General features: G+C 59.7%; 6 protein-coding genes across 7 annotated transcripts; 4 read left to right on the top strand and 2 right to left on the bottom strand.

The window, feature by feature from the left end:
- Positions 1 to 912: 912 nt before the first annotated feature.
- Positions 913 to 3,015, top strand: OAC1 (Mitochondrial oxaloacetate carrier protein). Of its 2 annotated transcripts, XM_047981057.1 has the most exons (4): positions 913 to 1,527; positions 1,602 to 1,676; positions 1,742 to 2,343; positions 2,447 to 3,015. In XM_047981057.1, the coding sequence occupies exons 1-4, from the start codon at positions 1,511 to 1,513 to the stop codon at positions 2,677 to 2,679; spliced, it is 927 nt and encodes a 308-aa protein (XP_047837015.1). In that variant the 5' UTR covers positions 913 to 1,510; the 3' UTR covers positions 2,680 to 3,015. The 2 variants fall into 2 exon arrangements, with proteins under 2 accessions (XP_047837015.1, XP_047837016.1); XM_047981058.1 differs by having other exon boundaries at positions 973 to 2,343.
- Positions 2,921 to 5,099, bottom strand: CTU2 (Cytoplasmic tRNA 2-thiolation protein 2). Its single transcript, XM_047981056.1, has 2 exons — positions 4,827 to 5,099; positions 2,921 to 4,428 (listed from the first exon to the last, which is right to left on the bottom strand). The coding sequence occupies exons 1-2, from the start codon at positions 4,916 to 4,918 to the stop codon at positions 3,006 to 3,008; spliced, it is 1,515 nt and encodes a 504-aa protein (XP_047837014.1). The 5' UTR covers positions 4,919 to 5,099; the 3' UTR covers positions 2,921 to 3,005.
- Positions 5,100 to 5,557: 458 nt separating this feature from the next.
- JDV02_000270 (uncharacterized protein) lies at positions 5,558 to 6,229 on the top strand (the record flags this gene model as incomplete). Its single annotated transcript, XM_047981055.1, has 2 exons — positions 5,558 to 6,010; positions 6,161 to 6,229. 2 exons carry the CDS (start codon positions 5,558 to 5,560, stop codon positions 6,227 to 6,229), a joined length of 522 nt encoding a protein of 173 aa, XP_047837013.1.
- Positions 6,230 to 6,283: 54 nt separating this feature from the next.
- Positions 6,284 to 7,746, top strand: JDV02_000269 (uncharacterized protein; the record flags this gene model as incomplete). Its single annotated transcript, XM_047981054.1, has 6 exons — positions 6,284 to 6,313; positions 6,429 to 6,523; positions 6,626 to 6,643; positions 6,753 to 7,045; positions 7,181 to 7,400; positions 7,629 to 7,746. 6 exons carry the CDS (start codon positions 6,284 to 6,286, stop codon positions 7,744 to 7,746), a joined length of 774 nt encoding a protein of 257 aa, XP_047837012.1.
- An 8,995-nt stretch (positions 7,747 to 16,741) lies between these two features.
- On the top strand, positions 16,742 to 17,784 carry ras1 (the record flags this gene model as incomplete). Its single annotated transcript, XM_047981053.1, has 4 exons — positions 16,742 to 16,759; positions 16,964 to 17,078; positions 17,188 to 17,463; positions 17,543 to 17,784. 4 exons carry the CDS (start codon positions 16,742 to 16,744, stop codon positions 17,782 to 17,784), a joined length of 651 nt encoding a protein of 216 aa, XP_047837011.1.
- A 1,319-nt stretch (positions 17,785 to 19,103) lies between these two features.
- On the bottom strand, positions 19,104 to 25,346 carry JDV02_000267 (uncharacterized protein; the record flags this gene model as incomplete). Its single annotated transcript, XM_047981052.1, has 6 exons — positions 19,104 to 23,501; positions 23,618 to 24,196; positions 24,297 to 24,638; positions 24,738 to 24,818; positions 24,876 to 24,908; positions 25,031 to 25,346. The coding sequence occupies 6 exons, from the start codon at positions 25,344 to 25,346 to the stop codon at positions 20,248 to 20,250; spliced, it is 4,605 nt and encodes a 1,534-aa protein (XP_047837010.1). The 3' UTR covers positions 19,104 to 20,247.
- Between the last annotated feature and the right edge of the window lie 15 nt (positions 25,347 to 25,361).

Below are 25,361 nucleotides of genomic sequence, written 5' to 3'. Positions count from 1 at the left end.
AGCTCCAGTGCAGTGCTTCGTTGCAGCACTGGGCTTGCCTCAATGGTAGGTAGGTAGGATCCTGCTAGAAACGCTGCGCTATGCGCTGCACTGGGCTGGCCTGCCCGGTGGGTCCCCTCAATAGCACCCCTCCGTTTTGAAGGCGCCCTGAAGAAGGCGGTGGCCGAAGTCGCAGCCTCGCGAGCGGTTCCAGTGGGACGGCGCGACGTCAATGGCCTCGCGTGCCCTGAGTAAGCCGCCGTGGCCCTACGATATCCGAGCTGCAGGGACAGTGGGCGCGCGCTTGCAATGGATCGGGTCCCATCCTCAGCCGGGGACGGGGCAATTGCAGTGTGTGAAGAATGAAGGCCAGCCCACGGAGCCTCCACTGAGACAGCATCCATTGCTGCCACTACGCAGGCGCCCAGTCAGTCAGTGCCGAACGATAAGCAGAGGCATGCCCGGATGGGTTCAGCGGCGTGGCCTGCAGAGACATTCAACCTTGCAATCTGGCCCCCAACCTTGGGGACCCTGGCTGAGCCAGCTGAGACGAGACGGGACGTGCAGGCAGGTAGGCATCAGAGGGCGAGCGACCCCACCAGACGGCCGCGGGCGGTGAGACAAGAAGATCACAAACACAAGATTTGGGTAGGATTGCGTTGTGAATGAAGCAGCCTGGGCGATTCAACGTGTGGTGTAGTCCAGCTGCTGCAGACGGGCTGTCCATTTTCGTCGCCCCCGTTATATTAGGCCGTAAGGTACCTAGGTTAGGTACCTACATACTAAAGGTACCCTAACGCTTCTCGTCTGCCACCCAAAGAGTCTGAGATCAATGCCGCGCGCCGGACCCCCCATGCCCAATGGAGCTCCTTCTAATTCGAAGCGGCCGACGTCGGCAGAGGGTTTCTGGGGCCGACCACGGAACCACGGACGGCCATTGAAAACGGACCGCCCGCCATTGCGCGTGCGCGCCCGCCTGTTGCACCGCACCGCACACATCGCGCCGACTGAAACTCGACAAAGCATCACCGCTGACGCCAGGCTGTGTCCTCCTACCCAACCCATCTCATCCGTCCGCTCGCCGCTCCCAGGCCCTCAAGCCTCTCGCCCTTCCGCGACGGATACCTACATCAACATCGAAACGGCCGAGCCCGTTGTTGGCTGGTGACCCGGGCCTCAGCCCCTCCACCGCCGGGTATCGCGGAAACGCCAGGTCAGATTTGCCCAACTCCCGGCCGTTGCGCGCACACAGCGAGGCGGCGCACGCTGCCTGATTCCAAACCGGGGGCGACAAGCTCGCACCAACAGCCTGTGCTGACACAGTCGCGGGTGTCTTGCAGGCAGTACAATCAATTGCCAGTTACTCCGCCTTCGAAACATCGATTTCGGTCACCGACAATCTTCTCCCCTGTCCCTCCAAAATTGTCCGATTGCCTTCATACGCGCAGACGTCGCCGACTTCATCCTTTCTCTGCGAAACACGCACATCTCTGTGGCCCGCTCTGCCCGTCTCCTGTTGCGCAGAAGTGCCATGTCGACGACGCTGGGGTGAGACAAGCAGATTGAACCCCGAAACAACTCTCTGCCAGTAGCTAACCGAACGTCTCTCTCTCGTGCTGCAGCGCCTTCGTCGCCGGCGGCATCGCGGCCTGCGGCGCCGTGACGGCCACTCACCCATTCGAAACCGTCAAGATTCGGTAATTGTGCCCTGCTACTCCTTGACGCAAGAGGGCGACGAACTCTAACCCGTGCTCCCGTGCAGCATGCAATTACAAGGCGAGCTCCAGTCCAAGGGCCACCAACCGCATCACTACCGCGGCCCGATACACGGCGTCGGCGTCATCGTCAAGCATGAGGGCGTGCGGGGCATATACCGAGGCCTGGGATGCGCCTACATCTACCAGGTGCTCCTCAACGGCTGCCGCTTGGGCTTCTACGACCCCCTGCGCAAGGGAATCTCGTCCGTCTTCCTCAGCAACGAGAACGCGCAGAATCTCGCCGTCAATATGTTCTGCGGCGCCTTCTCCGGCATCATCGGCGCCGCCGCCGGCAGCCCCTTCTTCCTCGTCAAGACCCGCCTCCAGAGCTACTCGCCCTTCCGACCCGTCGGCACGCAGCACCAGTACCGGAATGCCATCGACGGCCTGTCGCAGATTTATCGCGCCGAGGGTGTGCGCGGCCTGTACCGCGGCGTCGGCGCCGCCATGATCAGGACAGGCTTCGGCAGCTCGGTCCAGCTGCCGACCTACTTCTTCGCCAAGCGCCGTCTGGTCCGCCACGCTGGTATGGAGGAGGGCCCGGCCCTGCACCTCGCGAGCAGCACCGTCAGCGGCTTCGTCGTCTGCTGCTTCATGCACCCGCCGGGTAAGCTCGTACCCCCCTTATCGCTCTCCCTACACCACCAACGGCAGCTCACCCCCCCCCTAAAATCGTATCGCTGACGTGAGACGGCCTTTTTACGCTGCAGACACAATCATGTCCCGCCTGTACAACCAGAACGGCAACCTGTACAAGGGCGTCTTCGACTGCCTGGGCAAGACGATCCGCACCGAGGGCTTTTTCGCCATCTACAAGGGCTTCCTGCCGCACCTCGCCCGGATATTGCCGCACACGATCCTGACGCTGTCGCTCGCCGAGCAGACCAACAAGCTCATGCGAAAGTTTGAGGGACGCGTCCTGCCGATGCTTGACAAGGCGTAGGGCAACGGACGCCCTTTTTCTATTATTCCATGCGTCCCAGAAGTTTTCTGCATGTATCCCGGCGTGGCGCCTTAGGGGGGTTTGAGAGAGAGTGAGAGAAGGGTTTTGGTGGCTTAGACAAAGGGTGTTTCTCTGCAAATCCACATGGCTCGGGGAGAGAGAGCCAGGGGAGCAAGGGGACTACAAAGGCAGGTGACCGCATCATCATCATCATCACTGGGAGTTGTTGGCAGCCTTTTTCAGGCAGACTTTGTTTACTAGACTTTTTTATTTGTTTTGGCTTCGTTCCCCTTGGCCCGTTCAAGGGGGTTTGAATCTACCACTTACTACCCATGGACGGATCGCTTGCACCCGTAGCACAAGCGTGCCTTCCGGTCGCCACCCCCTCGACGGTCGCCGTCACTATCATCGTTGCCATCGCTGTCATCATCTCCCAGCTCCCCCGCCCAGCGCTCGTCCCCCCGCTCGTCCAACGTCATGCCGCACAGCCCGCACGGCCCCGCCCCGGCCGCCCCGGCCCTCTCGAGCTTGCCCGTCGTGCGCACCACGTTGGCCACGATGCCCTCGTAGGGGCCCTCGACGCCGGCAAAGTACCGGCTCATGACATCGGCGATGCTCAGGTCCTTGTGCGACACGATGCTGCCGCCGCCGTTGGTTGCTGCTGACGTGGTGGTGGTGGTGGTGCTGGGGGCGAGGGCGGCGGCGGCGGCGGCGGTTACGAGCTCGCCGAGCTCGGGTGACAGCTCCAGGTACTGCGCGATCTCGGCGCCGAATACCTCGCGCATGGGGTAGAAGATGGGGACGTGCTGCTGCGTGACCGTCGTCGTCTCGGCCGTCGTCGTCGCCGTCGCCATCTCGGCGGTCGCCGTGTCTCGCTCCTCTGCCTTGCTGCTGCTGCTGCTGCCGCTGCTGCCGCCGCTGCCAGGCTCATCGTACGTGCGCACCGGGTACGGCCCGTCGTTGACCTGCCACGGCACGGAGAAGCCCCGCCCGTTGGCCACCTCGGCGAGCGTCAGGGCCGCGAGCGCCGTGGTGCTGTGGCCGAGGAGCAGCGCTGAGTAGGACCCGGCGAGGGCCATGTCGAGCAGGATGTGGCGCACCAGCAGGCGCGTCGCATCAGCGCGAGCCGTCGCCGAGGGCAGCGCGTCAAAGAAACGACGCAGCCGCTCCGAGTCGCTGATGCCTGTGCTGCTGCTGCCATTGTCGTCGTGATCGGGCGACACATCCCGTCCTCGTTCTCCTCCTCGTTGTTGTTGTGATGGGGGTAGGAGCGCCGCCCAGTCCACGGTCCGTAGACGCAGCGCCCTGCTCAGGTGGACGCACGCAAACGACACGTTGGGGAACCGGGCGCGGTACCGGTCGAGTAGGCGGGCGGCGGCGGGCGAGCAGTTCTGCGGAGGAGGTGACGTTGACGTTGGTGAAGGTGAGGTTGGTGATGATGACGATGACGCCTCTTCATGACGAGGAGAAGGAGAAGGAGAAGGAGAAGAAGAAGCAGGATCGAAACCGAGGTCCGTGTCGACGTGGACGACGAGGGCCTCAAAGGCGGCGGCGGCGGAGCCCTTCTTGGCCGACGAGTGGAACTTTGCGCTCCCGTCGAGGACGCGGGCCATGACGGCCGACGAGGCGCCAAAGGAGAGGCCGGCGAGGTAGCGGCGCGGGGCCGGGGCGGCCGACGTGCGCGTCTCGCGGGCGACGGCCCCGAGACGGCGGCCGGCCTTGGCCTCGACGTAGTCGACGTAGCAGTCCCTGTGGTGGTGGTGGTGACATGTCAGCTATTTTGCTTTTTTGCTCTTGTTTTCTTGTTCTCGTTGTGCTTTTGGGTGGTTATGTCCGCATGTTCTGTTTGTTCCCTCTTTTCACGATGATCACCGTCTTCCTCTCTCAACCCCACGGCTCTTCTGCTAGACGCGAACATGATATGCTCTCCTGCTGTCACTTTTATTATTCCTTTTTTTATTCCGCTGTCTCAACGGGTGGCGTGCAGCTTTGGTTCCTGAAACCGACGCCGCACCCACTTAGGTCCCAGGGGGCCGGACAGCAGGGAAGCCCGAGCAGAAGAGAACACAAAGCAGAAGGAAAACAAAACAAAAACGGAATAAGACAAGAAATAAAACCCGTCAGGTCCCGTGTGGGGGAAGACGTACCGGCAGGTCGGGTCGTTGCGGAGGATATACGGCGCGGGCGTCGCCTTGCAGCGCTTGCACGGCCGCGGGGCCGGCTGCTTCGCTTCGGCCATGGCTGCCTGGCTGCCTGGCTGACTGAGCGCGATGATGATGCTCTCCGGCTGATGAATGAAAGACGAGCTCGTACGATCTTCTGGTAAGCTTATTGTAGAGCGAGGACGGCGTGTGAATGGGGTGAGTTGCGTCGAGGTGGATGTGAGTGAGTGAGTGAGTCGTGTGAAGTTGAAGGTCTGCGGATCCAGTAATTTTTTTGGGACGGTTTTTTTTTTGGGGAGCTTTTTTTTTGGGGACTGCGACATGCACATACATGGTGCTGGCCGTGCAGTTAGTGCTGCTGCTGGCTTACATGATTGCTCTTATTAGAGGCTCAGACAGCGGGCATGCCCGCCGACAAGAAATGTAGGCACCTACCTAAGTGCGACGCTGCGATTGGGGGGTGCGAGGCTTCAGCTACGTGATGGACAAGGGAAAAATTACAATCGCAAAAACAATACGTAGCTGGTTATCAGCAACTGACGATGGCCTCAGCAACACTCGTGGCAACCCCGACCATCCATGACTGCGACCACCAGACGCCGCGTCTGGCCCTCGGCGCGAGAGCGTGTCCGCTCCCCCTCCCCCCACCATGCAGTGGGATCGAGGTAGCCGGGGCCGGGGGCCGTTGTTACTCTGGTTGAATTATTCATTGCGTCATGAGAGCTGCGCCAACGTCAGTCAATGCCCCCCCATCTTTGTCCCGCCGCCGCCCTCAACTCGCGCGCTTAATAAACACACTTTTGCTGTACCTCCAACCGTCCCGCTCAACGGCAGACAGAAAGACAGAACGACCAGACAGGCAAGGCAGCCCGCGCCGCGCACGGTTTCGGTTCGGTGCATCGTCATACCAACCACAACGACGACGACGACGACGACGACGACGAAAAGCTCTGCCCCGCCGTCAAATGCTCGCACGCCTGTCGCAAGTCGCCAGACACGTATCCGGCGGCCCAACGACGAGGTCGTTTTTCGTTTCTCAGTCTCTGCGGCATCAGCGACCCTCGTCGGCAGTCATCGCTGCCGCCGCCATCATGGCCGACGAGCGCAGGACGCGCACCATCCACACGGCGGCGTGCCTGATTATCGGGGATGAGGTCCTGGGAGGCAAGGTACGTCCACAACAAACAACCTACCGCTCCTACCACGACGTTACTACATGTGTCCTGGCCCCCCGGGGGAGGGGGGCGGGGGGCGGCAACTCGTGTGTTTGATGGCTACGGAGAGAGTGAGAGTTGGTTGGCTAACTTTCAAGGGCGCAGACGGTGGACGTGAGTCGCGCACAGCAGCAGCAGCAGCAAGGCGTCGAGCCGAGCCATGACATGACATGAGAGACCAGAACCATTGACGTGATCCCTTTTCTATCGCAGACCAATTCGGCGTTCATGGCCAAGTGGTGCTTCAACCTGGGGATAGTAAGACCCTCCTCCTCCCTTCTTCCCTTGCGTGCCTCGCCTCGAGTTACTTCAAGTCGCGCGCGTGCGCGCGTTCGTGCCCCGGTCCTAACATGCACAAACCCACCGGGGGCAGAGCCTGAAACGGGTCGAGGTCATCGAGGACGACGAGAGCGAAATCGTCGAGGCCGTCCGTCGCATGAGTGACCGCTACGACTTTGTCGTGACAAGGTGTGCCGCGCCTACCACGCCACGCCTGCACGCTCTTCGGAGTAGTATATACTGCCATGACAAGCATCCAAGCTGACGTTTTTGTGTGTTTTTATTTTCAAGCGGCGGCATCGGACCAACGTGAGTTATTGCCTCGTCGTTGTTCTCCCCCCCCCAATCCATCCATCCATCCTGCTGCTACTCGCTGCGGGCAGTCAAAGACCTCACGTTGACCCTTTACCCCCGACAGTCATGACGACATTACCTACCAGTCCATCGCCAAGGCCTTCCACCTGCCCCTCAAGCTGCATCGGGAATCCTTCGACCGGATGAAGCGCATGTCCAAGCCGCACCCCTCGCAGCCCAACTTCAGCTGGGACGTCGACTCGCCCGCCCTCAAGGCCAAGCTGCGCATGGTCGAGCTGCCCACCGACGAGGCCCGCGACCTCAGCTCCCAGTTCCTGTTCCCGGTCGAGGAGCTCTGGGTCCCCGTGTCCATCGTCAACGGGAACGTGCACATCCTGCCCGGCGTGCCCAAACTGTGTAAGTCCTAGGGGGGAGAAACGATAATATCTCCCCTCCTTCTCACCACCCTACGCCCTACCTACCCCGTTTCGAGGCCGTAGTTTTAGCTGACTGGTGCCCCTCGTCGTCATCGTCGCTGGGCTGCTCTTCCAGTCGTCAAACTGCTAGACGGCCTGAAGCCCCACGTCATCCCGCGCCTCGTCGATCCCGAGGCCAAGGGCGCGGTCCGCATCCTGATATCGACCCCGCTGGCCGAGAGCGAAGTCGCCGCCTTCCTGACCCAGCTGGCCGCCAAGGTCGAGCCCAAGGGCGTCAAGGTCGGCAGCTACCCGCGCTGGGGCCAATCGCGAAACACCGTCACCCTCGTCGGCAGGTTCGTACTACTACAACAACTCTTTCTCTCTCTGTTCCTCTCTCAAACCAGACTACACATCGCATTTCTCTCGTGTTTGCCTCGTTGAAACGTGCACGGCCCCCCCTCTTTCCAAGGAGTCAAGGGGTATCTCTCTCTCTCTCTCTCTTTCCCCCTCTCCCTCTCCCTCTCTCTCGTCTGTCTCTCCCACTTGACTCGGGCCCAGCTGACTCGGGTTGCGGCGAACAGGGACCGGGCCTACTTGGAGAGCCTCGTCGCGGAGGTGGAGGAGAACGTCCGGGGGAGGCGGGTCGCGGCCGAGGGCGAGGACGACGAGCCCGGATCTGAGACGGACAAGGATGCGTGATGAGGCTCACCCGGACGGACCGTCATCGGAAGATACTAGGTCTTGGGCGAGAGGCGCTGAGCCTCCCGCGCCGTCTTTCTTCCCGGCTGTTGCTCGCCGGCGCGACCGACCCAAGCCGCCTCCGTGTGGGTACATGTACGAAGTACGAAGAAATAGTACCTAGTAGCAGCACTACTGCCTGTCCTATTGCATCGAGTCACGTGCTGTGCTTCATCGTGACCGCGAGAAAGAGGGAGAGAGAAAGAGAAAAAGAGATACGTAGTAACAGTTTGGATGATCCATTCATTCCGTCGAGCGGGCGGCCGGCTCCAGAGTTTTGGCACCTTGATGAGCCGGTTTCCTGCGCCCTGTTTCATGGCGTCGTGTCCAGCCCTCTCATGGACTGACCCCCCCCCTCTCTTCCCCTTATGTGTTGCCGCGCTGCCGCCTGTATGCACGAAGTACACTACACATTGTGCGCGCGCTTCGTGCACGCGAAATAGTATATACTAACGTTACTACGTACTGCAAGAGCTGCTTTAGTACCCCTTGCTCACGCCTTTCCCAGAAACGCACCTTGCTAGCTAGCTCCCTACCTACCTAGACCAGCTTCGCACACCGAGCCTCCTTGTCCCGCGGTGTCTCGATGTGTAAGTAAAAGATGAGGAATGACTAGCCGCGCGACGGGTTCCGATGCTGCTGCTGCTGCTCTGTCGGTTACTACTCCTCTTTTCGCTACCGCTACCTTACTACTTACTACTGCTGACTGCTACCATCACAACAAACTATTCAGACTTGAAAACCGAAACCTGTGGGCGGTTCCGCGGCTGGAGGAGCTCGACCCAGTCGTCTGGTTTGTCGGCCGATTTCCTCGCCACCGTCCATCCATATCCCGAGTTAGTAAGTTGGTAAAGATAACTACCGGCCTGTAACTAACTTGGTTACCACCGCCAGGCTCGTTGACGATCAAACAAACAAGCAGCTCTGCTTCCGAGGACCGCTTTCCCCCCCCCAGTCAACCCACTAAACTCCGGGGCACAAGAAAGACACCTGCCGCGTGGGCATCGTGCGGGCTCCCCATTCGCAGAATGACAGGCGCCTGGCTACTATATCAATCTGGGTATGCAGTACGTACTTTGTAATGATAGTGACAATCTCAGGGGGGGAGGGGGAGGCTTGCGGCCGTCAAACAAACAAAGGTCAGGTGGCCGCCCCTTGTCCCTCCGTCCCTTCCCCCCCTGTCGTGTCGAATCTGGGCGGCGATCGTCTCCCTAATTCGGGAAGTCTGGTTCTGTCCGCCCGTGGTTATTCCCACTTACACGTGCATGCATGCAGCTGGCGGCAGCCCAATTGATGATAAGGCCCGACCGGCGCCCGCCCGCCTGCGCGCCCGCCTTCAGGCCGTGGGCTACGGATGCAGATACTACATGCGTCGTAGTAGTAGTAGTAGTATTAGAAGCAAAAAAAAAAAGACGACGCAGGTGTCTGGAAAGCAGCGTCGGCAGTTGACGGGGTGCGGTCGGTAGTCGTAGGTGTATCCGATTTGACCACGTACCTTGTCGAGCGAGGGCTGCACTCCGGGATGACCCTCCGGCCTTGCATGTGTCGTTGAACGCATATGCTTCGTAGCGTTTTGTGTGCAATGCCCCGCAAGACCCTGCGTGCCCTTGTTGAGGAGGCACACATGGCAACGCAGAGCTGGGCTAGTAGTAGATTTGGCATGTCCGCACTGCTGCTACGTACGTACGTACTACAAACGCACTCAGCACGGACGACATCGGCCCAACATCAGACACGCACCATGCCACATGGCCCATGGCGCCGGATACTACCTCGGCTTTGCTCAAGCACATCACGCACGCAGGTCTTGGACCGAGAAGGTAGAGCTCACAAACGGCGGCGGCTCCGGCGATTCCAACGAGATGAGGGGGGGCGGGCGGATGCACCCCCGGTGGTTCAACGTGGTGGCTGTGGATCCCCTTATTAGTGCTGTACCTTAGTTACCTCCTCCACCAGAGCTCGCAGAGCTTGCAGAGCTTGTCGATCCGTAAAGGTTGTGAGTGAGTAGTAGTGGTGGTGGCTCGCCTGCGCGGCGGATCACGGGTGGAGCGCCAGTCGGCGTGGAGAATCGAGGGGCCCAGGGTTAGTAGTAATTTGGTAATTATTCTAGAAGGCCCAGGGGGACGGGCTGTCATCATACCGTACCTGAGAAACCACGTTAGCAGTAGCACTAAAAGGCTGGCACAATGGTTTAGACACCAATGACGGGGAGAAGGGGGGGGGGGAGGGGAAGGGTTGCAACCGCACAATCTCGCGGCCTCGACGGACAGCCCGCCGAGATTGTGATTGCCCCTACTTTCCACGTACGAGGGTAATACAGTACGTACGGGTCGTCGTCCTGGGGGGGACAAACACGTGCCGACGACGCCTTTTCTGGGAGAGACGATGGATACTGCTGGTGCCGCCTCATCATCACCCGACTGCACCAGGGACCCGAGCTGGCGGCAGGCAGGCAGGGTGGCGGCTTCGCACTGGGGAAGGAGGGTCATTGCCATGCTGTGGCTGGCTTCGGAATGGTCCATGTCGCCGCCGCGTTTGTCAAAGACACTAATAAGTTACGTATCAACCCGGGGGGGGGGGAGAGACAGCGAGAGAAAGAGTCTCGAGTCGGGTCGATAGGCAGGCAGGCAGGTATGCCTTTTGGGAGGGGCCGGTCCCTGGGGCGCACGGCCTGTTACATATGCACGGGACGGAGTCGCGCGCGCAGTGCGTGGCCCCCTCGTGGTAATCGTTCCCCGGCTGGCTGGCTGGCTGGCTCAACGGCTTTTGCCAGGCCAGGCCAGGCCAGGTCAGCAAGCATGTACGTGAACCCCCCGGGGGCGCGCATCGATACGGACCTACGGGGGCGGGCATATCATGGACAAGGACGGACGGATACGGGTGATGACATGACGGGGCCTTGCCAATCGATCCACCGGCGGGAAACCGCTCGCGTCTGCCGCTCGAGTACGTAGTACGTGGTCGTGCGTATATCTGCACGACTGCGTACTTACATACGGTACTTGGTATGTGGGTAATACGTACGTAGCTGGTATGTGTGACGGAAGACATGCCGGTGACGTGACGGGCATCATCGTGCTGTCGACGACGGAGTGCCGTGCCGTGGGGCCAAGCCAGAAGGCGCGCGCGCGCGTGATGAAAAAGAAGGGGGGGGGGAGTATCGGTCGGTCGGTGGTGGTGGACGACGACGAAGAAGAAGAACTGGAGGAGGAGGAGCTGCAGCACGGAGCGGAGGGGAGCCTCGTGGACGGAGGGAGGGAGGGGCGACAAGGACCCAGGGCTGGCCGATCCGACACGAGGCGAGGTGAGGCGAGGCGGACGCACATGCAGCACAGGCACGCACGCACGCAGGGCAGGCAGTCAGGCAGGCAGTCAGGGGCAGGACAGGACAGGGCAGGGCAGGGCAAGCAGCAGCACGAGCAGCAGGGGTTCACCACCTCCTAAAATGCCAGGCAGGGGTCGGAACCTAGCGACCGCAGACGGGGACGCACAGCGGAAAAAGGCGTTTTGCGTCAGGGGTAACTGATGGATATGCGCCTTGTCATGGAAGGTACGCATGAGGGAGTAGGCTTCTAGCAGTACCACGCCTTGTGGCCGTCTCCAAGCAGATAGGTAGGTACGAAGCCACGCAGTACATGCATCTCTCACCGCCCCTGACATCACCTCACCACCACCAGCGCCCGCAGCCTGTGTGTGTGTGCGTGTGTGCGTGCCGACAGGGCGTGCGTGCGTGCAGGCGGCGCGCCGATGCAGGCAGGTTAGGCTCAACGCCAGCGACAGAGACAGAGAGACGTGGCAGCCTTGTTTGTGGATGGATGATGAAAGGAGCGAGGGAGAGAGGGGGCAGGCAGATGGATCGAGGTCCGTACCTACGTATGTAGTACAAACGATATGTAGGTACCTTATGCTGCTAGGTGGTGGTGGTGGTGCTCGAGCGGCCATCGCATCGTCGTCGTCCCTCTATCGTTAGGAAGGACAAACGGTTGTTTGTGATGAAGATGACCGGCGATCGTCCCTTGGGTTCGTTCCTTGCCGTGGGACGAACCGGCCAGCCGACAGCCGGCAGCACGAACCACAAACAGAACAGATGCACACACACCTCTCTCACGTCCAGCAGCAGCAATAGCTCCCGCTCGAGCTCGAGCATCCACCTCACTTCCACTCCACTCCATCCACTCCATCCACTCCCGCGGCCGGTGTACAATGGGGTCCGTCGCTGCCGCCGCCTGGTGCTCGGCTGCCCTGTGCGTGTAGGCTCGCCGCCCACCCGCCCACCACGCACCAACCGTGGGGGGGGGGGGGGGGGAGGGGGGGGCGTCGTCTCGAAATATCCCATACCCTACCAACTTCGGACGCATGTAGTATGTAGTATTCATACCTTGGCCTTGCTTGCCTACCTACCTACCTACTTAACTTGACTTGCCTACTTGGACTTGGAAACCAAAGAGTGTTTCGAACAGAGTGGGAGTGCCCATGGTGGCGCCCAGGTTTTTCCCGGGCAGGAGGGGGGTTTCTTAGGCGCCCAACGAACCGTGGCTTTCCCGCCGGCGGCAACAGCACTTGAACTTTTGGCCGGTGCACAGGGACAGCAGGCAGGGAGGCGGCGCCCGGGGTGAGAGAGGGAGTGGTCGAGAGTGCTGCTAAAATTGTTTCTACGGGTTTGGGGTTCAAGATGCGTATCGCTCGTCGTTGCTTATCGTCGTCGTACTAGTTGCCGTTGCCCAACGGCCTGGAGGATCTTTGGATCGAGAAGGAAGTCATAAGAACTTCAAAAAGGTCAAGCGGCTCGTCGAGGTACAGGCAGAGAGAGGTGCAGGTGCAGCAGCCAGGTGAAGCAACGGGACCTGGAAAGGCCTGGGGCCCCTTCCCGCGGGCGCGAGCCGGGGACCGGAGTAAGCAGCAAGCAAGCAGATCAATGTCCTCGTCGGCCGACCAGGTGCGCTGGCTCATCAATCCATAGTAAGTTAGTATATGCCCGGGCACGAGTGGATGGCACGCTTAATCCCACTGCCCTCCGGAGTTCGTCCTACTGTGCTTTACACTAATTTAGGCAGGTCAGGTAGGGCGTCTACTAATTCCCAAGCTTGTGAGTGGCTGCTATATAATTCGAGGCGCTGGGACCTATTAAAGGTACTTATTACGGTCGGAAGGTTTAATTATTACTATAAAAACTACGCTATAAAGACCATATTATAAAGACTACGCTATAAATACTATCATATAAAGCTTATATTGCGAAGGTTATATTATAAAGCTTACGCTATAAGAATTACTTACTACCCGTTACGAGGATAGCTTTAAAGGCTAGCTGCGATTATAGACGTAACTGCCTTGAGGCGCCTTACGTTTAATTAATCCGGGTTGCCTATTCGGGTGCAGCATATAGTGGGACTAACTCCGGAGGGCAGTGGGATTAGGCGTGCGGCGAGTGGAGGTTCCCTAGAAGGCTGGCTTGCCTATTGAGTTTCCTTGAACAAGATGCTTTGGGCTGCTCCTCCCGTCCCGTCCTAGTGCAGGTAGTTCAGTGGAGTGAGAGCGTGGTGCCGGCCTCTCAAGGTTAGTAGACTGGGCGTCATGGGCACCTCAAGGCAAGATGAGAAATAATAAGCCAAGGCGCTCGGCCATTGACGAACCTCGATGCCATGGCAAGCAAGCATGCATGGGTCTCGTCGACCTCACTGGTGCCCTGGTCCTGGGCAGGCCTGCCCCCCCTGAGAGCTGTGGAGGCGCGCGCAATCATCAATCGGATGCGCAACCATGAGGTACTAGTTGTCTTGGGCCATGGGAGGAGTAGAGAACAAAAAAAGGCTGCATCCTACCTCACGTCTATTCGTTCTTGTTGGAGTTGGCGAAACGCAGGCGACGACGTCTCGAGGCTTCCAATTCCGATCCATCACGGCCCGGCCCCCCCACCCCCCTTCCGTCACTGCAACCCAATGCACTGCATCGCCGCTTGCCGCTGACGGGCCTGGTGTGTGTGTGCGTGTGCGTGTGTGTGCGTGTGTGCCCCTGCGCTTGGTGGTGAATTTCAGTCTCGTTTCTTCTGTGGTTCGCAAGATTGATCGATGGGGGTTCTCTTGGTCCTGCAGTTTCTGCGAGTGAGCGAGGCGCGCGTTACCCAGACCCCCCGACGAGACGCGGCCATGCCGACTCAGGGGCCGGCGGCAACACAATCCAACAACGCACCGGGGGAGACAGGCTGGCAGGCAGGCTAATAAGGTACCTGGACTCGGACGTCTGGCGCACCCCGTCAACCACGGTGTCGTTGTTTCGTGTCGTCGTGGGGTGGGCAACAGCAGCAGCTCGTGCGCAAAGGGTACGTACCTACTATACCTATTTTGCTTGCTTGCACGAGTCGATGCGCAACGGGCAACAACCTACTAAGGTACTAACGCTTTGCTGCTGGCCGCTGTTTACGGGGTAAAAAAAAAATAGTGGGACATGCTCGTGCATACCCGCGAGATCAAGGACGGGCGGGCTGCGTTACTTGGAATGTTTATCTGCTAGCATTCGTACCTATAGATAGACGAATCTCGGAGCACCCAGCCCGAGATCTGCCTGTCCTAACTGATCCTCTCTCTCCATGGTATGTGTTTATTTCTGGCTTCGACGCCCTGTGCCCTCCGATGCGAGCATGACCACAGCCTCGAGGCGGGCTCGGGCCTCGGACGCACCACACGCACGCACGCACGCACATGGCCTTCGGCTACTAACGTTACCTGACTGACGGTTGAGGGTGCGGTGTGAAAGAATCGTTGGGTGCATTCGCACACCATATACAGCAGGTAGTACCAAGTTTAGTACAACATAAGGTACTGTACATACAACAAACTTGCACACCAGACCAGCAACAGAGGCAACTCGCAGAGGGCAGCGGTGGTGTAAGGCGAGCCCGCGCCAACCTCTCTCTCTCCGTCTCCCCCGATCCAACCCCGCCAGTCAGTGAGCGTCCTTGCGCCCCTTTTCGCACACCCCCTTTACACACCCCTTCCTTGGTCGTCCGCCCGCGCGCGTGCGCGCGTCGTTGGGCCTCTGCCATTTCTTTTTCCTCGTGGCAGATGCGGCGACAAAACCTCCGTATGGAGGAAACAGAGGCAAGAAGGAATTCTGCGGGGTCGCGACGATGGCCGATGGAGGTCGGTCCATCTACAAATCTGGCGAGCCTTTTGCCCTTTTTGAAGCAGAAGCAGCAGCAGCAGCAGAGGGGAAAGGACGGGTGATTTTTTCTCCCCCCTTCGCCCCCTTGTACATGTAGTCGTAGTAGGTAATAAGTTCGTACTCAATACGTAGGACAAACCAGGAGGCACGTTGCGGTGCAAGTACTTCGTGCCACCAGTGATGATGAATGAATGGCCGGCCCCCTCCCCATGCAACCAAGGGACAACGGCCTAAGGTAGTGTACTTCGTACAAAGTACACAATGGATTGTCATGCCGTGCCGCCGCGGACGTCATGGATGCCCGCCCGCAGTCCATTTTGCCTGCCTTCGTGTCGGTGCGCGTCGAGTCTGTTGCGGCCCTTGGTAACTTTTGTAGGGGAATGATTCATCTTTCCCTTCCCTTTTCCGCATTTGCGCTCCGCCGGCCCCTTTGACCCCATTTCCACCCGTGCAAGCAAGTGGTTCCCACAGGGACCCCGAAGCCAAGGCCACCAGCGACAGCACCAGCACACCAGCACAAGCGCCAGTACCAACCACCCGGGGCGGTCCCTTTTCCATGTTGGGGCTTGCCCGCCTCCACCCTCGAAGCGCGGCCCCGAGGCGCTAAGCCGTCTTATAGCAGACGATCCGCGTTAGTGCACTAATAAGGTCGGGGGTCGCTCGGGGGGCGGGACGCAGTGGGCAGGGTCAGGTTCCCGACGAGCGTTGAGGTGAGGCGAGGCGAGGCGAGGCGAGGCGAGATGCTTTTGCATTTTTCTCTGAGGCGATGATGGGAAGGTCGGGGTTGTTACAGTTAAGTAGGTTCGTCTCAGTCAACCAGGAGGTGAGGTAGGCAAGGTACTAAGGTACCTACCTACCTCCGAGTAGGCATGTCTGCCCTGAGGCAATCTTGCCGCCCACGGCGCGTCGTCCGTGGGTGAGGTGCGCTCTCAGGGCTCCCAATCCCCCCCAAAAGCCCCCCCCCCCCTACGAGGCTCGGACGGGACCTGGAGCCCTGCCCCCCCCCCATGCGTCCCCCAATCCACCTTCACTGGGCCATCCCGGTTCGTTGGATTGGGTGGTGGCATCACCATCACCTGCGCCATGGAACCTCACGCCCACCACCACCACCACCACCACCACCCCCTCCCCCCCCCGCGCGTGAGTGAGACCACCCAGGAGAGAATGGAAGAGAGAACCACACAGAGAAAGATTGAGGCGACAAAAAAAAAGAGTCACCGAGCGCGGAAGCCCAGCCCGCCGCCGCCCAGCTTTTCGCAACCACCCAGTCGCCCCAACCCCGTGCATCCATCCATCCAGCCAGCCAGCCAGCCAGCCAGGCCAGGCCAAGGCCACTCACTCCACTCCACTCACTCCATCTCTCTTCGCCTTCCCCCCCCCGTCGTTCCCTTCCGTGCGCTGCTCCGTTCTCCATTCCGCATCAACTCAACTTTCCCGCCTTCGCATCGCGGACCTGACCTCCATCGCCAAAACAACTATCCCCCGGCCCCCCGTCGCCTCCTCCTCACCATCGTCCGTTGTCGTCGTCGTCGCCGCCGCTGCCGCCGTTCCCGCGATCTCGACCGCGCGCCCGCCCTCGATTGGTCTTTTTTGCAGCTTCTCGCTGCCCCGTCCCGCCGCCGCCGTCGCTGCCTCGCCGCGATTTCGAGACACCCCCGAATTTCAGAGGCCACACCACCCCGTCCGTCGCCCGCGCGAGTCAAAAATTCATTCTGGCCTGACCTGAGCGCTCTGTGCGGTCCTCGATTTCCCTCCGCGAAGCCTTTGCATCGTCAATCGCCCTCTCTCAAGCTCGAAAATGGCCTCCTCCACCAAGGTATGCTGCCCCGGACTCGACAATTCCCGCTTGTCACGCCATCATCTTCGACCAGCCATGATGATGCTCCTCCTCCACCACCACGAAACTTCTCACCCGCCGCCCCCTTTGCCTGCATCGCTCTGACCACATGCATCGCCATCCTCGCATCTCGCGCCTGGCATCGTCACGTCGCTAACGTGCGGATTTCTCCCCGTCATCTAGTTCTTGCGAGAGTACAAGCTCGTCGTCGTCGGTGGCGGTGGTGTAGGAAAGTCATGCCTGACCATTCAATTGATCCAAAGCCATTTCGTCGACGAATACGACCCGACTATTGAAGGTCTGTCCCTCGCACAACCTCTTGGCGCCGATGCGTCAATTGCCCCTATGCCTCCCGTGGCACCCGCCCAGGCTCCCCCCCAACTGACGCTGTCCGCCCGGAAATGCAGATTCGTACCGGAAGCAGTGCCACATCGACGACGAGGTCGCCCTTCTCGATGTCCTCGACACGGCCGGCCAGGAGGAGTACAGCGCCATGCGCGAGCAGTACATGCGGACCGGCGAGGGATTTCTGCTCGTCTACTCCATCACCTCCCGGCAGAGCTTCGAGGAAATCACCACCTTTCAGCAGCAGATTCTGCGGGTCAAGGACAAGGACTACTTCCCCATGGTCGTCGTCGGCAACAAGTGCGACCTGGAGGGCGAGCGAGAGGTATCCAGACAAGGTACGATTGATACGTGCACCATGTTTCGCTGAGAGCAAATGACAATTGTCTGACACGGCCACTTCTCCCGGAATTACAGAGGGTGAGGCCCTCGCTCGGTCTTTCAACTGCAAGTTCATCGAGACTTCGGCAAAGTCACGCATCAACGTCGACAAGGCCTTCTACGACATCGTTCGCGAGATTCGGAGATACAACCGTGAGATGCAGGGATACTCCACCGGCAGCGGAGGCAACTCGGGTATGAACGGCCCCCCTAAGCCCATGGATATGGAGGACGGTGAGAAGGAGCCTGGCTGCTGCTCCAAGTGCGTCATCATGTAGATTCGGTGGCCTCGACGCAACTCATCATGGCCGAGTCAAAGGGCCCAGGGGCGCCGTGAGGGCCCGTGTTAGGTTGGCTATACCCGTGGGCTACGGTCAAATTCGGACAACGAGCCATGAGAGGGGATTGGGGATATTTCTATTGTTACACTTGGAGCCGCGTTTTTTCTTGTCGGCTATTGCGAACTGAGCGGGCAAAAGGTCGGGGGACAAAACTTTTTTCATCCACTACTACAAGGGACGACGAATCGATGCTCGGGCCGACATGCGTGCGGCCTACCCCGGCTCAACGAGGGGGGAAATGAGGCTGGGCGGTGGACTCGCCCGAAGGCGATCGGACGAATGGATGGGGTCTGACGATGGTGTTGGTAAAGATGCAGGCATGGCGCAGCTACCACCACGCGCTTTTTTTCGTCTGATCTGGACCGGACCACCTTTTGACGGTATAAGCATCGTTTCACTAGTCGTACCCTCGCGAAGACGGCACCATTGGGAACCGAGGCTGTTGGGAGGGTCATGGGGGGCGAAGCTGCGCGTGGGCACGTTGGCGCCCAAGCCCCTTCCCCCCAACACGGTCTCGACATTGCGAAGAGCAGCAGCAAAGGAAGAACAGGAGGCGTCTACAATGCAATGGGGATTTGCAGGGCTCTAGGCCACAAGGGCTCGGCGCCCTTTGACGGCGCGACGGGGGCCATTGATGTCAGGCATGAGACAGGGCAAATGTCATTTTTGGGTGGGCGGTGGCAGTTTTCCTTGTTCTTTGTTTCCAGCTCACGTCTGTTCTGATGCCAGTCATGGGGCCCCTCGGATACTGCTTTCTTGTTCATTGTTTGTTGCCTGCCTATATCCCGCTACTTTTCATAACTGTAATGTCAGTTGTTGGTTCGTCCACGGTGCGGCCTGACGTATGTACTTTGCTGTGGGCTCGTTTATGAGGCTGGCTGGTGAGCGAGTGACTGATGTGACGATGACGCTGTCTTGTGTTGTTTTGGTCTTGTTCAGTTTAAAGTTGTTGGTCCCGCTCGTACTTGTTGACAGTTCTGTAGCCATGGTAGTGTACTGTAGCAGCAGTCAGTAAAGAATATGGGTACCTTTTTATCGCTGGGGACTTGACATTATGTTGGTGACGCTGTTGTCAGCCAGCTGGGGGGGGGACGCTGTCCATCTAGTAGCAATCATCAGTATCAGTGCCGTCGTGATCGATCTAGGCTCGCTTAGAGCACAGTATTCCCTTTCGTTGGCCGTGGCTGGACGTCAACTACCTGAGTGCGTACGCGCGCGGGACGCACGACATAAGACGTAACAGACAAAGACCAAGGGGGCAAGCAAGCAAGTTGTCTCTACCACAACGGGTTGATATGAAAAACAGACAAGGTAGGTATCTTTGACAAACGCTCCCTATAAACGCCAAACGAGGAGGCAACCAGACCTCGATAGCTCGCGCCCGTCCGCCCGTCACCCGCCCATCGATGCAATGACCGGTCCCCCCCCCGGTTCCTGTGCTGTACCAAATAAACGCCCAATGGACGGCTTGCGCCATCTTCATGCAATATCTTGCCGTTACCCAAACTCCGAAATGGACAGCTTGCGCAGTCTCCAATGTACATCCCTCCTCCCCATCATCAACCCGTAACTCCAGAATGAAAAAACAGTTTACGCCGCCGCGATGCCAAAATCCATCTCATCTCGTATTACCTCTCAAAAGCCGAGCACGCTTGCGGCCATGACGATGCCAAAAATCCACACCATCGCATTTATCCCCATTCGCCGTCCCCCAATGTCATTATCCTGCCGGTGTCATGTCCAGCCCGGGCTTCGCTGAACACAAGGGAAAAAAAAAAAGAAAGAAAAGAGCAGACGGTGCGTTACATTGCTCTCTCGCAACAAGTCGATCCGTAAGACCGGAGAGAAAGCCGACCCGCTGCCCAATATGTGCGGCGCGCGGGGTCTCATTGTGTTCGGGTTTTTCGTTTTCATGTATTAGTCGTCTCTCGTATAGTCATCTCGGGTGGTGGCGGCATCGTTTTGTTGGTGTGCCCACCCCTCTTGTATGACCGTATTCATCCGTTCGTTATGTGTTGTATGTTAGTCGTCGATAGTTAAAAAATAAAGTATCATGGCCGCGTCGTATGTCGTCTCGCCGGGAGGACAGCGGCGTCGTAATGATAAAAACAGAGTCGAAAGGGGAAAAAAGACAAAGAAGACGAAAACAAGAGAAAAACAGGAGAATTTATAGTACATGTCCCTCAGCGTTTGCCCCATGTCCGAATGGATCAACCACTACATACATGCACGGGGGGGCTGTCCCTGTCCAATACTCCAAAACAATACATTCACAGCAGCTTCCCTGCCTCTGTCACTCGCTTACCCGTTTGGTCCCCTAGGTCGACGTGCGTCCGTGGCCCGTCCAGGCTCGACAATGCGCCGAGTCGCCTCCGGGACGTGGCTGTGAATCCGGGCCGCTTACTGCTGCTGCTGCTCCGGAGGGGAGGGAGAAAGGTGTAGGAAGTCCTCGTATCTGATCTCATCGGTCTCGACCGTCTCCGCCTGGCCCTGCGGCTGCGGCTGCTGCTGCAACTGCTGCACAGCCTGCTGCGCGAGCCCGACGTCGTCAAAGTCGGCCATGATGACATCATTCACCTCGCTGAAGTCAAAGTCCAGACTCTCGACGGTGCTCTGCAAAAAGTCGCTAGGGAGGTCCCGGTCGATGAGCGTGGGCTCCGCGTTCGCCACGGCCCTGGGGTTGATGAGCGAGGGCTCGATGCCGTCGCTGCCTTCGGTGCCGATGCTCTGCATGGACGCCTGGCGGGTCGTGAAGCTGTCGTACGCCAGCTGCTGCTGCTGCTGCTGCTGCTGCTGCTGTTGGGGCGCAAACAGTCCTCCTCGGGCCGGCGGCGGTGGCGGCGGCATTCCCTGCGAAGGTTGTAGGCGTCGGGGCGGTGCCTGACCTGGAGCTGCCGCGGGTTGCTGCGCGACGGAGCCGGGTAGAGGCGGAGGCGGCATGCTGGCGCTCCAGTCGGATGCGTTTGCCTGTGGCGTCTGCTGCACCCAGGGCGAGCTCTGCGCGTTGAACGCGGCCGTCTGATCAAGAGGATTCTGTGCCGTGCCTGTGAATGGGAGCTGGTAGGCCGCGTTGTCCATGGCGTCCAGGAAGGGCAGCTGCAGCTGGAAGTTGGCAGGCTGGTCGGCAACGGGGTATTGCTGCTGGATCTGCTGTTGCTGCTGCTGTTGTTGGTCCTGCTGCAACACCACAGGGACGTCGTATGCCTCCTCGGCGGTTCCAAACAACTGCTGCGTCGTCGGGGGTGGGTTTTCGGCAACGGGGGTGACCCCTCCATTATACCAGCGCTCGAAAGCCTCGTCAGAAAAGACGGGTCGCATCGGACTCTCAGCATCGGCCGGGGGGTTGGCCGGGGGGACGGCAGTGTTGACGTCGTTGTTATTGTTGTTGTTGACAGTAGTGGTGGTTGCGTCAACCGTCGGAAAGTCATCGCCCAGATCAAAGTCAAACGAGATGGGCTGATTGTCGGAAAAGTACTCGCTCGAGGTCGCCGGAGGCTGCCATTCTTGTCCTCCCTCGGACTCCTGGCCGACGACGCTGCTGCTGGGCGGCGCGAGGAGAGAATCGAGGACCGTGGACGCTGCTTGCAAAGGAGTGAGGCCAGAGCTGCTGGCTGGTGCCGGCTGGAATGATATAGTCTGTTGCAGCTGCTGTTGCAGTTGCAGTTGCAGTTGCTGCAGTTGCTCGGCTTGGACCTGGGATGCCAACGTCTGTGACGGCAGACGCTGGCCCTGGGCCTGGGCCTGCATCAGCAGCTGGATACTGTTCACGATCCGTCTGCCGCCGCCGGGCTGCTGCTGCTGCTGCTGCTGAGCCGTCTGCGTAGTGGCGCTCTTTGCGGCGGGCTGCTGTGCCGAGCTCGGAAACGTCAGGGCGGTCGCGGTGGTGGCCGACTTCTTGGTCGATTTCCCCTTCTTGGGCGTAGCAGACGTCTTGGACGTAGAGCCTTTGCGCGCAGCAGAGGACTTGCTCTTCTTTCGTGGCGGCTGGCCGGCAGGGGGAAGAGGAGCATCATCGTCGCCACCGTCACCACCACCACCACCGTCACCACCATCCTCATCGTCGTCGTCCTCGTCGCCGCTGCCCTCGGGGGGCGGGCGGATGTGCTTCAGGCGGCGGACCTGCGAGCGGCGCGCCGACTCGCCCTTCCTGAACTCGGTCTCGCGGGCCCAGGCGAGGAGCTCGTGGATCTTGTGCTCCTGCATGATGAGGTGGGCGGTCGGCCAGCCCTCGAGCACCCACTGGTCGAGCTCGTGCGCCTGGATGCCGCTGGGCAGGCGGTTGAAGAGGCGGCCGTTGGGCCCGCCAAAGGGAGGCACGCCGCCGGGCATCATGTAGCGACGCAGCAGCAGCGCCGACCACGTCTTGGTCTCGTAGTTTGTGTCGGTCCGGTTGGGGTCCACGCCGTAGCAAGGATACGCGGGGCCGACCCAGTGGCACAGCCTCATCCCGCTCTTGACGTCGTTTACTCCCTCGGGGCCGTATCCGAGTGCCAGATAATACAGGGCGCCCGGCCCCGGCGAGACGCGGCCGTTGAACGTCTGATGGCTGTCGTCGTAGGCGTCACACAGGTGCTCCTCTCCGTTCTGCACGCAGGAATCGCAGGGACGCTGCTTGTCGCAGTTCCGTCCTGTCTCCAGACACCTGGCGCAAATGCGGTATGGCATCTGCTTCCCGAACCCGACTCTGCTGAGGTCGAACAGAGAATGGAATGTAGAATTGTCTGCCGCCCCGTGGTCAAAACAGTCTAAACCAAGCTGAAAGCAATGGTTGCAAGCGGAATCAGGATAACCTAGTAGCGAACGGCAATGTCCATCGTCTCGTCGGCAGGCAAAGCATTGGCGACGGCCCGGCGAGTTCCTTCTCAAGTCCATCCAGCCGGGCGCCATGGTGATGGTGACGGTCCACTTGGCTGGCTGGTTGAAGAGGATGACCTGAGGGACGGAGCCGATGGGGATCGAGTTGGCCGTGCAGGGGATGCCCTTGGCCTTGCACTGTTCGCAAGGCTCGTCCCAGGTAGTCCTGTCGGAGAGCCAGGTGCAAGGAGTGCCATTTTTCTGACCGTTTCCTGCAACCTTGCGGCAGCCGTCACACATGTGACGATACCATCGCCTGTATCCCTGACGGGGGTTCGGCGGCTTCAGCATCGGTATGCCCTGGACGAAGCAGCGCTTCTCCGTCTTGCCGCCCTTGACCCGCTCCCTGCGCTTCACCTGCTGGCTGGACTCGCCCGTCGTCTCATCCGTGGCGGGCGGCTGCGGTGGTGGAGGGGGCATAAACCGCTTCTCCGACTTGCAGTTGGTGCAGGCGTAGTTGAGGGTCGTGTCCACGTCGCAGGACCAGCTGGTGCCTGCCTGGATGCATCCGTCGCAGGCCGTGGGGTCGAACCCGACGGGGTCGTCGGTCGCGTACCGATGCCACGCCTCGGGGAGACGGAGCGTGATGCAGCCGTGGCCCGGGTGGCCGGCCTTGCGGTAGTTGGCGCAGTTGGTGCACTCGACCTTGTACGAGGATACCATGTACCAGTCGCAGGGAATTATCTGTGCTTGCTCCGCGCCCTCGTTGCGGCAGTGCCGGCAGGGCCGAGCGTTGCCATCTGTGACGGTCTGCCTCCTGGTCTTTCTTTCTGCACGAACAAGTTGCTGCTGTTGACCTGCTGTTGGGCGGCTGGTTAGTCTACATACTGATCGAACCAATTCAGGGGTAAAGGGGTAACCGCGGGAGACGGCATATCATAAGGAGGGGAGATGAGGCGGAGGGAACAACACTTACTGTTTGCAGTCGAACCCCAAGTCTGTACTACAGCGGTGCTCTGCCGTGCGAAAGAGGCTTGTCCGCCGCTGTGAGAAGGTCCCGCCTGGGCTTGCACTGGCTGCGATGTGGCGGTAGTGGTGACGCCCAAAGCTGGTGCAGCTGGGACTGGGAGAATCAACTGGCCGGCCGTGGGCGCAAGACTGAAGCCAGGCGGTGCCCGAGTCGCCTGCGATGGGTTAAAGGCCGAGGGTCCTCTCACGGCTGGAGTGTTGTTCTGTGCCGGTGCCCAAGTCGTCGCCGTGGCCGTCGTATTGGCGGGCTTCGCCGCAGGCTTGCTCTTTGCCTTGGCCTTGGCCTTTCCCTTTGCCTTGGGCTTGGAGGGGGGTCCGAAGAGCTCCTCGTCTTCTTCTTCTTCGTCATACTCGTCGTCATCATTATCGTTATCACTCTCACCGGAGGCATCCGCCTGGACGTAGTCGTCGTCTGGGCCATCGCCCGGCGTGGGCTGCCGTCCACGACGAGAGGACCTTCCGGAGCCGCGGGACGCGTTGTCACCTTCGACGTCGCGCTCTGGGGACTCTCTAGGAGTGACAAAGTCTACGCGTCCCAGTTAGCCATGGCGCTCATGGTAAAGTTTGTCTCGACACTAAAGGGCATCCCAACAGCTGTGAAACGGTCGGGGTAAGGGAATACTAACAGAGATCATCGTCGTCGGAGTCAGACGCGTCATGGGGGTTACCCGCCGGGGGGGCATCATTCATGGTCTGATCGACCTGTGATGGTTTCTGCACTTGTTCCTCGGAATTGCCTTGCTGCTCCTCTCGGGGGGCATCATCCATGGTCTCATCGACATGTGATGGTCCCTCCTCTGCGTCCTCGAAGCTGTCTTGCTCCTCTCCGGACGCATCTGCCATCTCATCCTCTGCTACGCCGCCTTTCTCGCCGCGCTCTTCAGACTCAGAGGAGGGCTCGGCATCGTCCGCACGAGCCTTCTTGCGCTGGCGTCGCGAGGAAGACGATCCAGCGCTGAATTCACCATCTAAATAAAACCAAAACAGTCAGCTCGAGGTCACAAACCGGGATCAATAGGAAAGAAACACGGCACGGAAACTGTAATCAGAGACGAAAGCACACGTACCACTGTCGACGCTTCGTCCGCGCTTCGTGCCCTTGGGCTTGGGCTTGGCCGGCTCTGCCGAGCTGCTGGAGTTATCCGATCCTGATTGTGTCAGACGAGGCCGTTTCTTCGGAGGAGATTGGGCCACCACAATCGTACTTTTGACTGAAGCGCCGCTATCACTTCCGTCTTCTGTCAAAGGTTAGTCCGATGGGGCCACAACAGACGAGGGAGGGCGAGAGAGAGCCACATGGCATGGTTGTTTTTTCTTCTACGTCCATGATAGGAAAGGAGAAGTGAAATAAAAAACGTACCGTCATCAGATTCGTCGTCACTGCCTCGAGACCTCTTCTTGGTATTACCCTGACGAGTATTTCCCGCTATGTTTCTCGCAGAGGCTCGCGGAGCAGCACTCCCTGCGGCGCGGGCGGTAGCTCCTGGGCCACGAACGCGAGCCCTGCCGCCTTGGCGAGCGCCTCTGGCAGCGGCGGGAGCGGCAGAAGCGGCAGTCGACGACGGAGCTGGGTCAAATCCTCGTGAGTTTAGATCCGCGTAGTTGATATCGTTGGAAGCAGTACTGGAGCGAAGGCCGTAGCGACGCCGGCCCGCCTGCGAGCGCGTGGTCGGCATTGGATTCCTGACCAA

Source organism: Purpureocillium takamizusanense, chromosome 1 (assembly GCF_022605165.1).
Source record: "Purpureocillium takamizusanense chromosome 1, complete sequence".
NCBI classification, from domain to species: Eukaryota; Fungi; Ascomycota; class Sordariomycetes; order Hypocreales; family Ophiocordycipitaceae; genus Purpureocillium; species Purpureocillium takamizusanense.
The sequence above is the reverse complement of the archived record's forward strand: the minus strand, read 5'-3'. Positions and strand labels throughout refer to the sequence as shown.

Excerpts from the sequence above, each read along its gene's own strand:
- OAC1 (XM_047981057.1), top strand. Across the intron at positions 1,677-1,741 it reads TTCGAAACCGTCAAGATTCG|CATGCAATTACAAGGCGAGC; the intron begins GTAATTGTGCCC and ends GCTCCCGTGCAG. Across the intron at positions 2,344-2,446 it reads CTGCTTCATGCACCCGCCGG|ACACAATCATGTCCCGCCTG; the intron begins GTAAGCTCGTAC and ends TTTACGCTGCAG.
- CTU2 (XM_047981056.1), bottom strand. The coding sequence starts at position 4,918 with ATGGCCGAAGCGAAGCAGCCGGCCCCGCGGCCGTGCAAGCGCTGCAAG. Across the intron at positions 4,429-4,826 it reads CGCAACGACCCGACCTGCCG|GGACTGCTACGTCGACTACG; the intron begins GTACGTCTTCCC and ends CCACCACCACAG.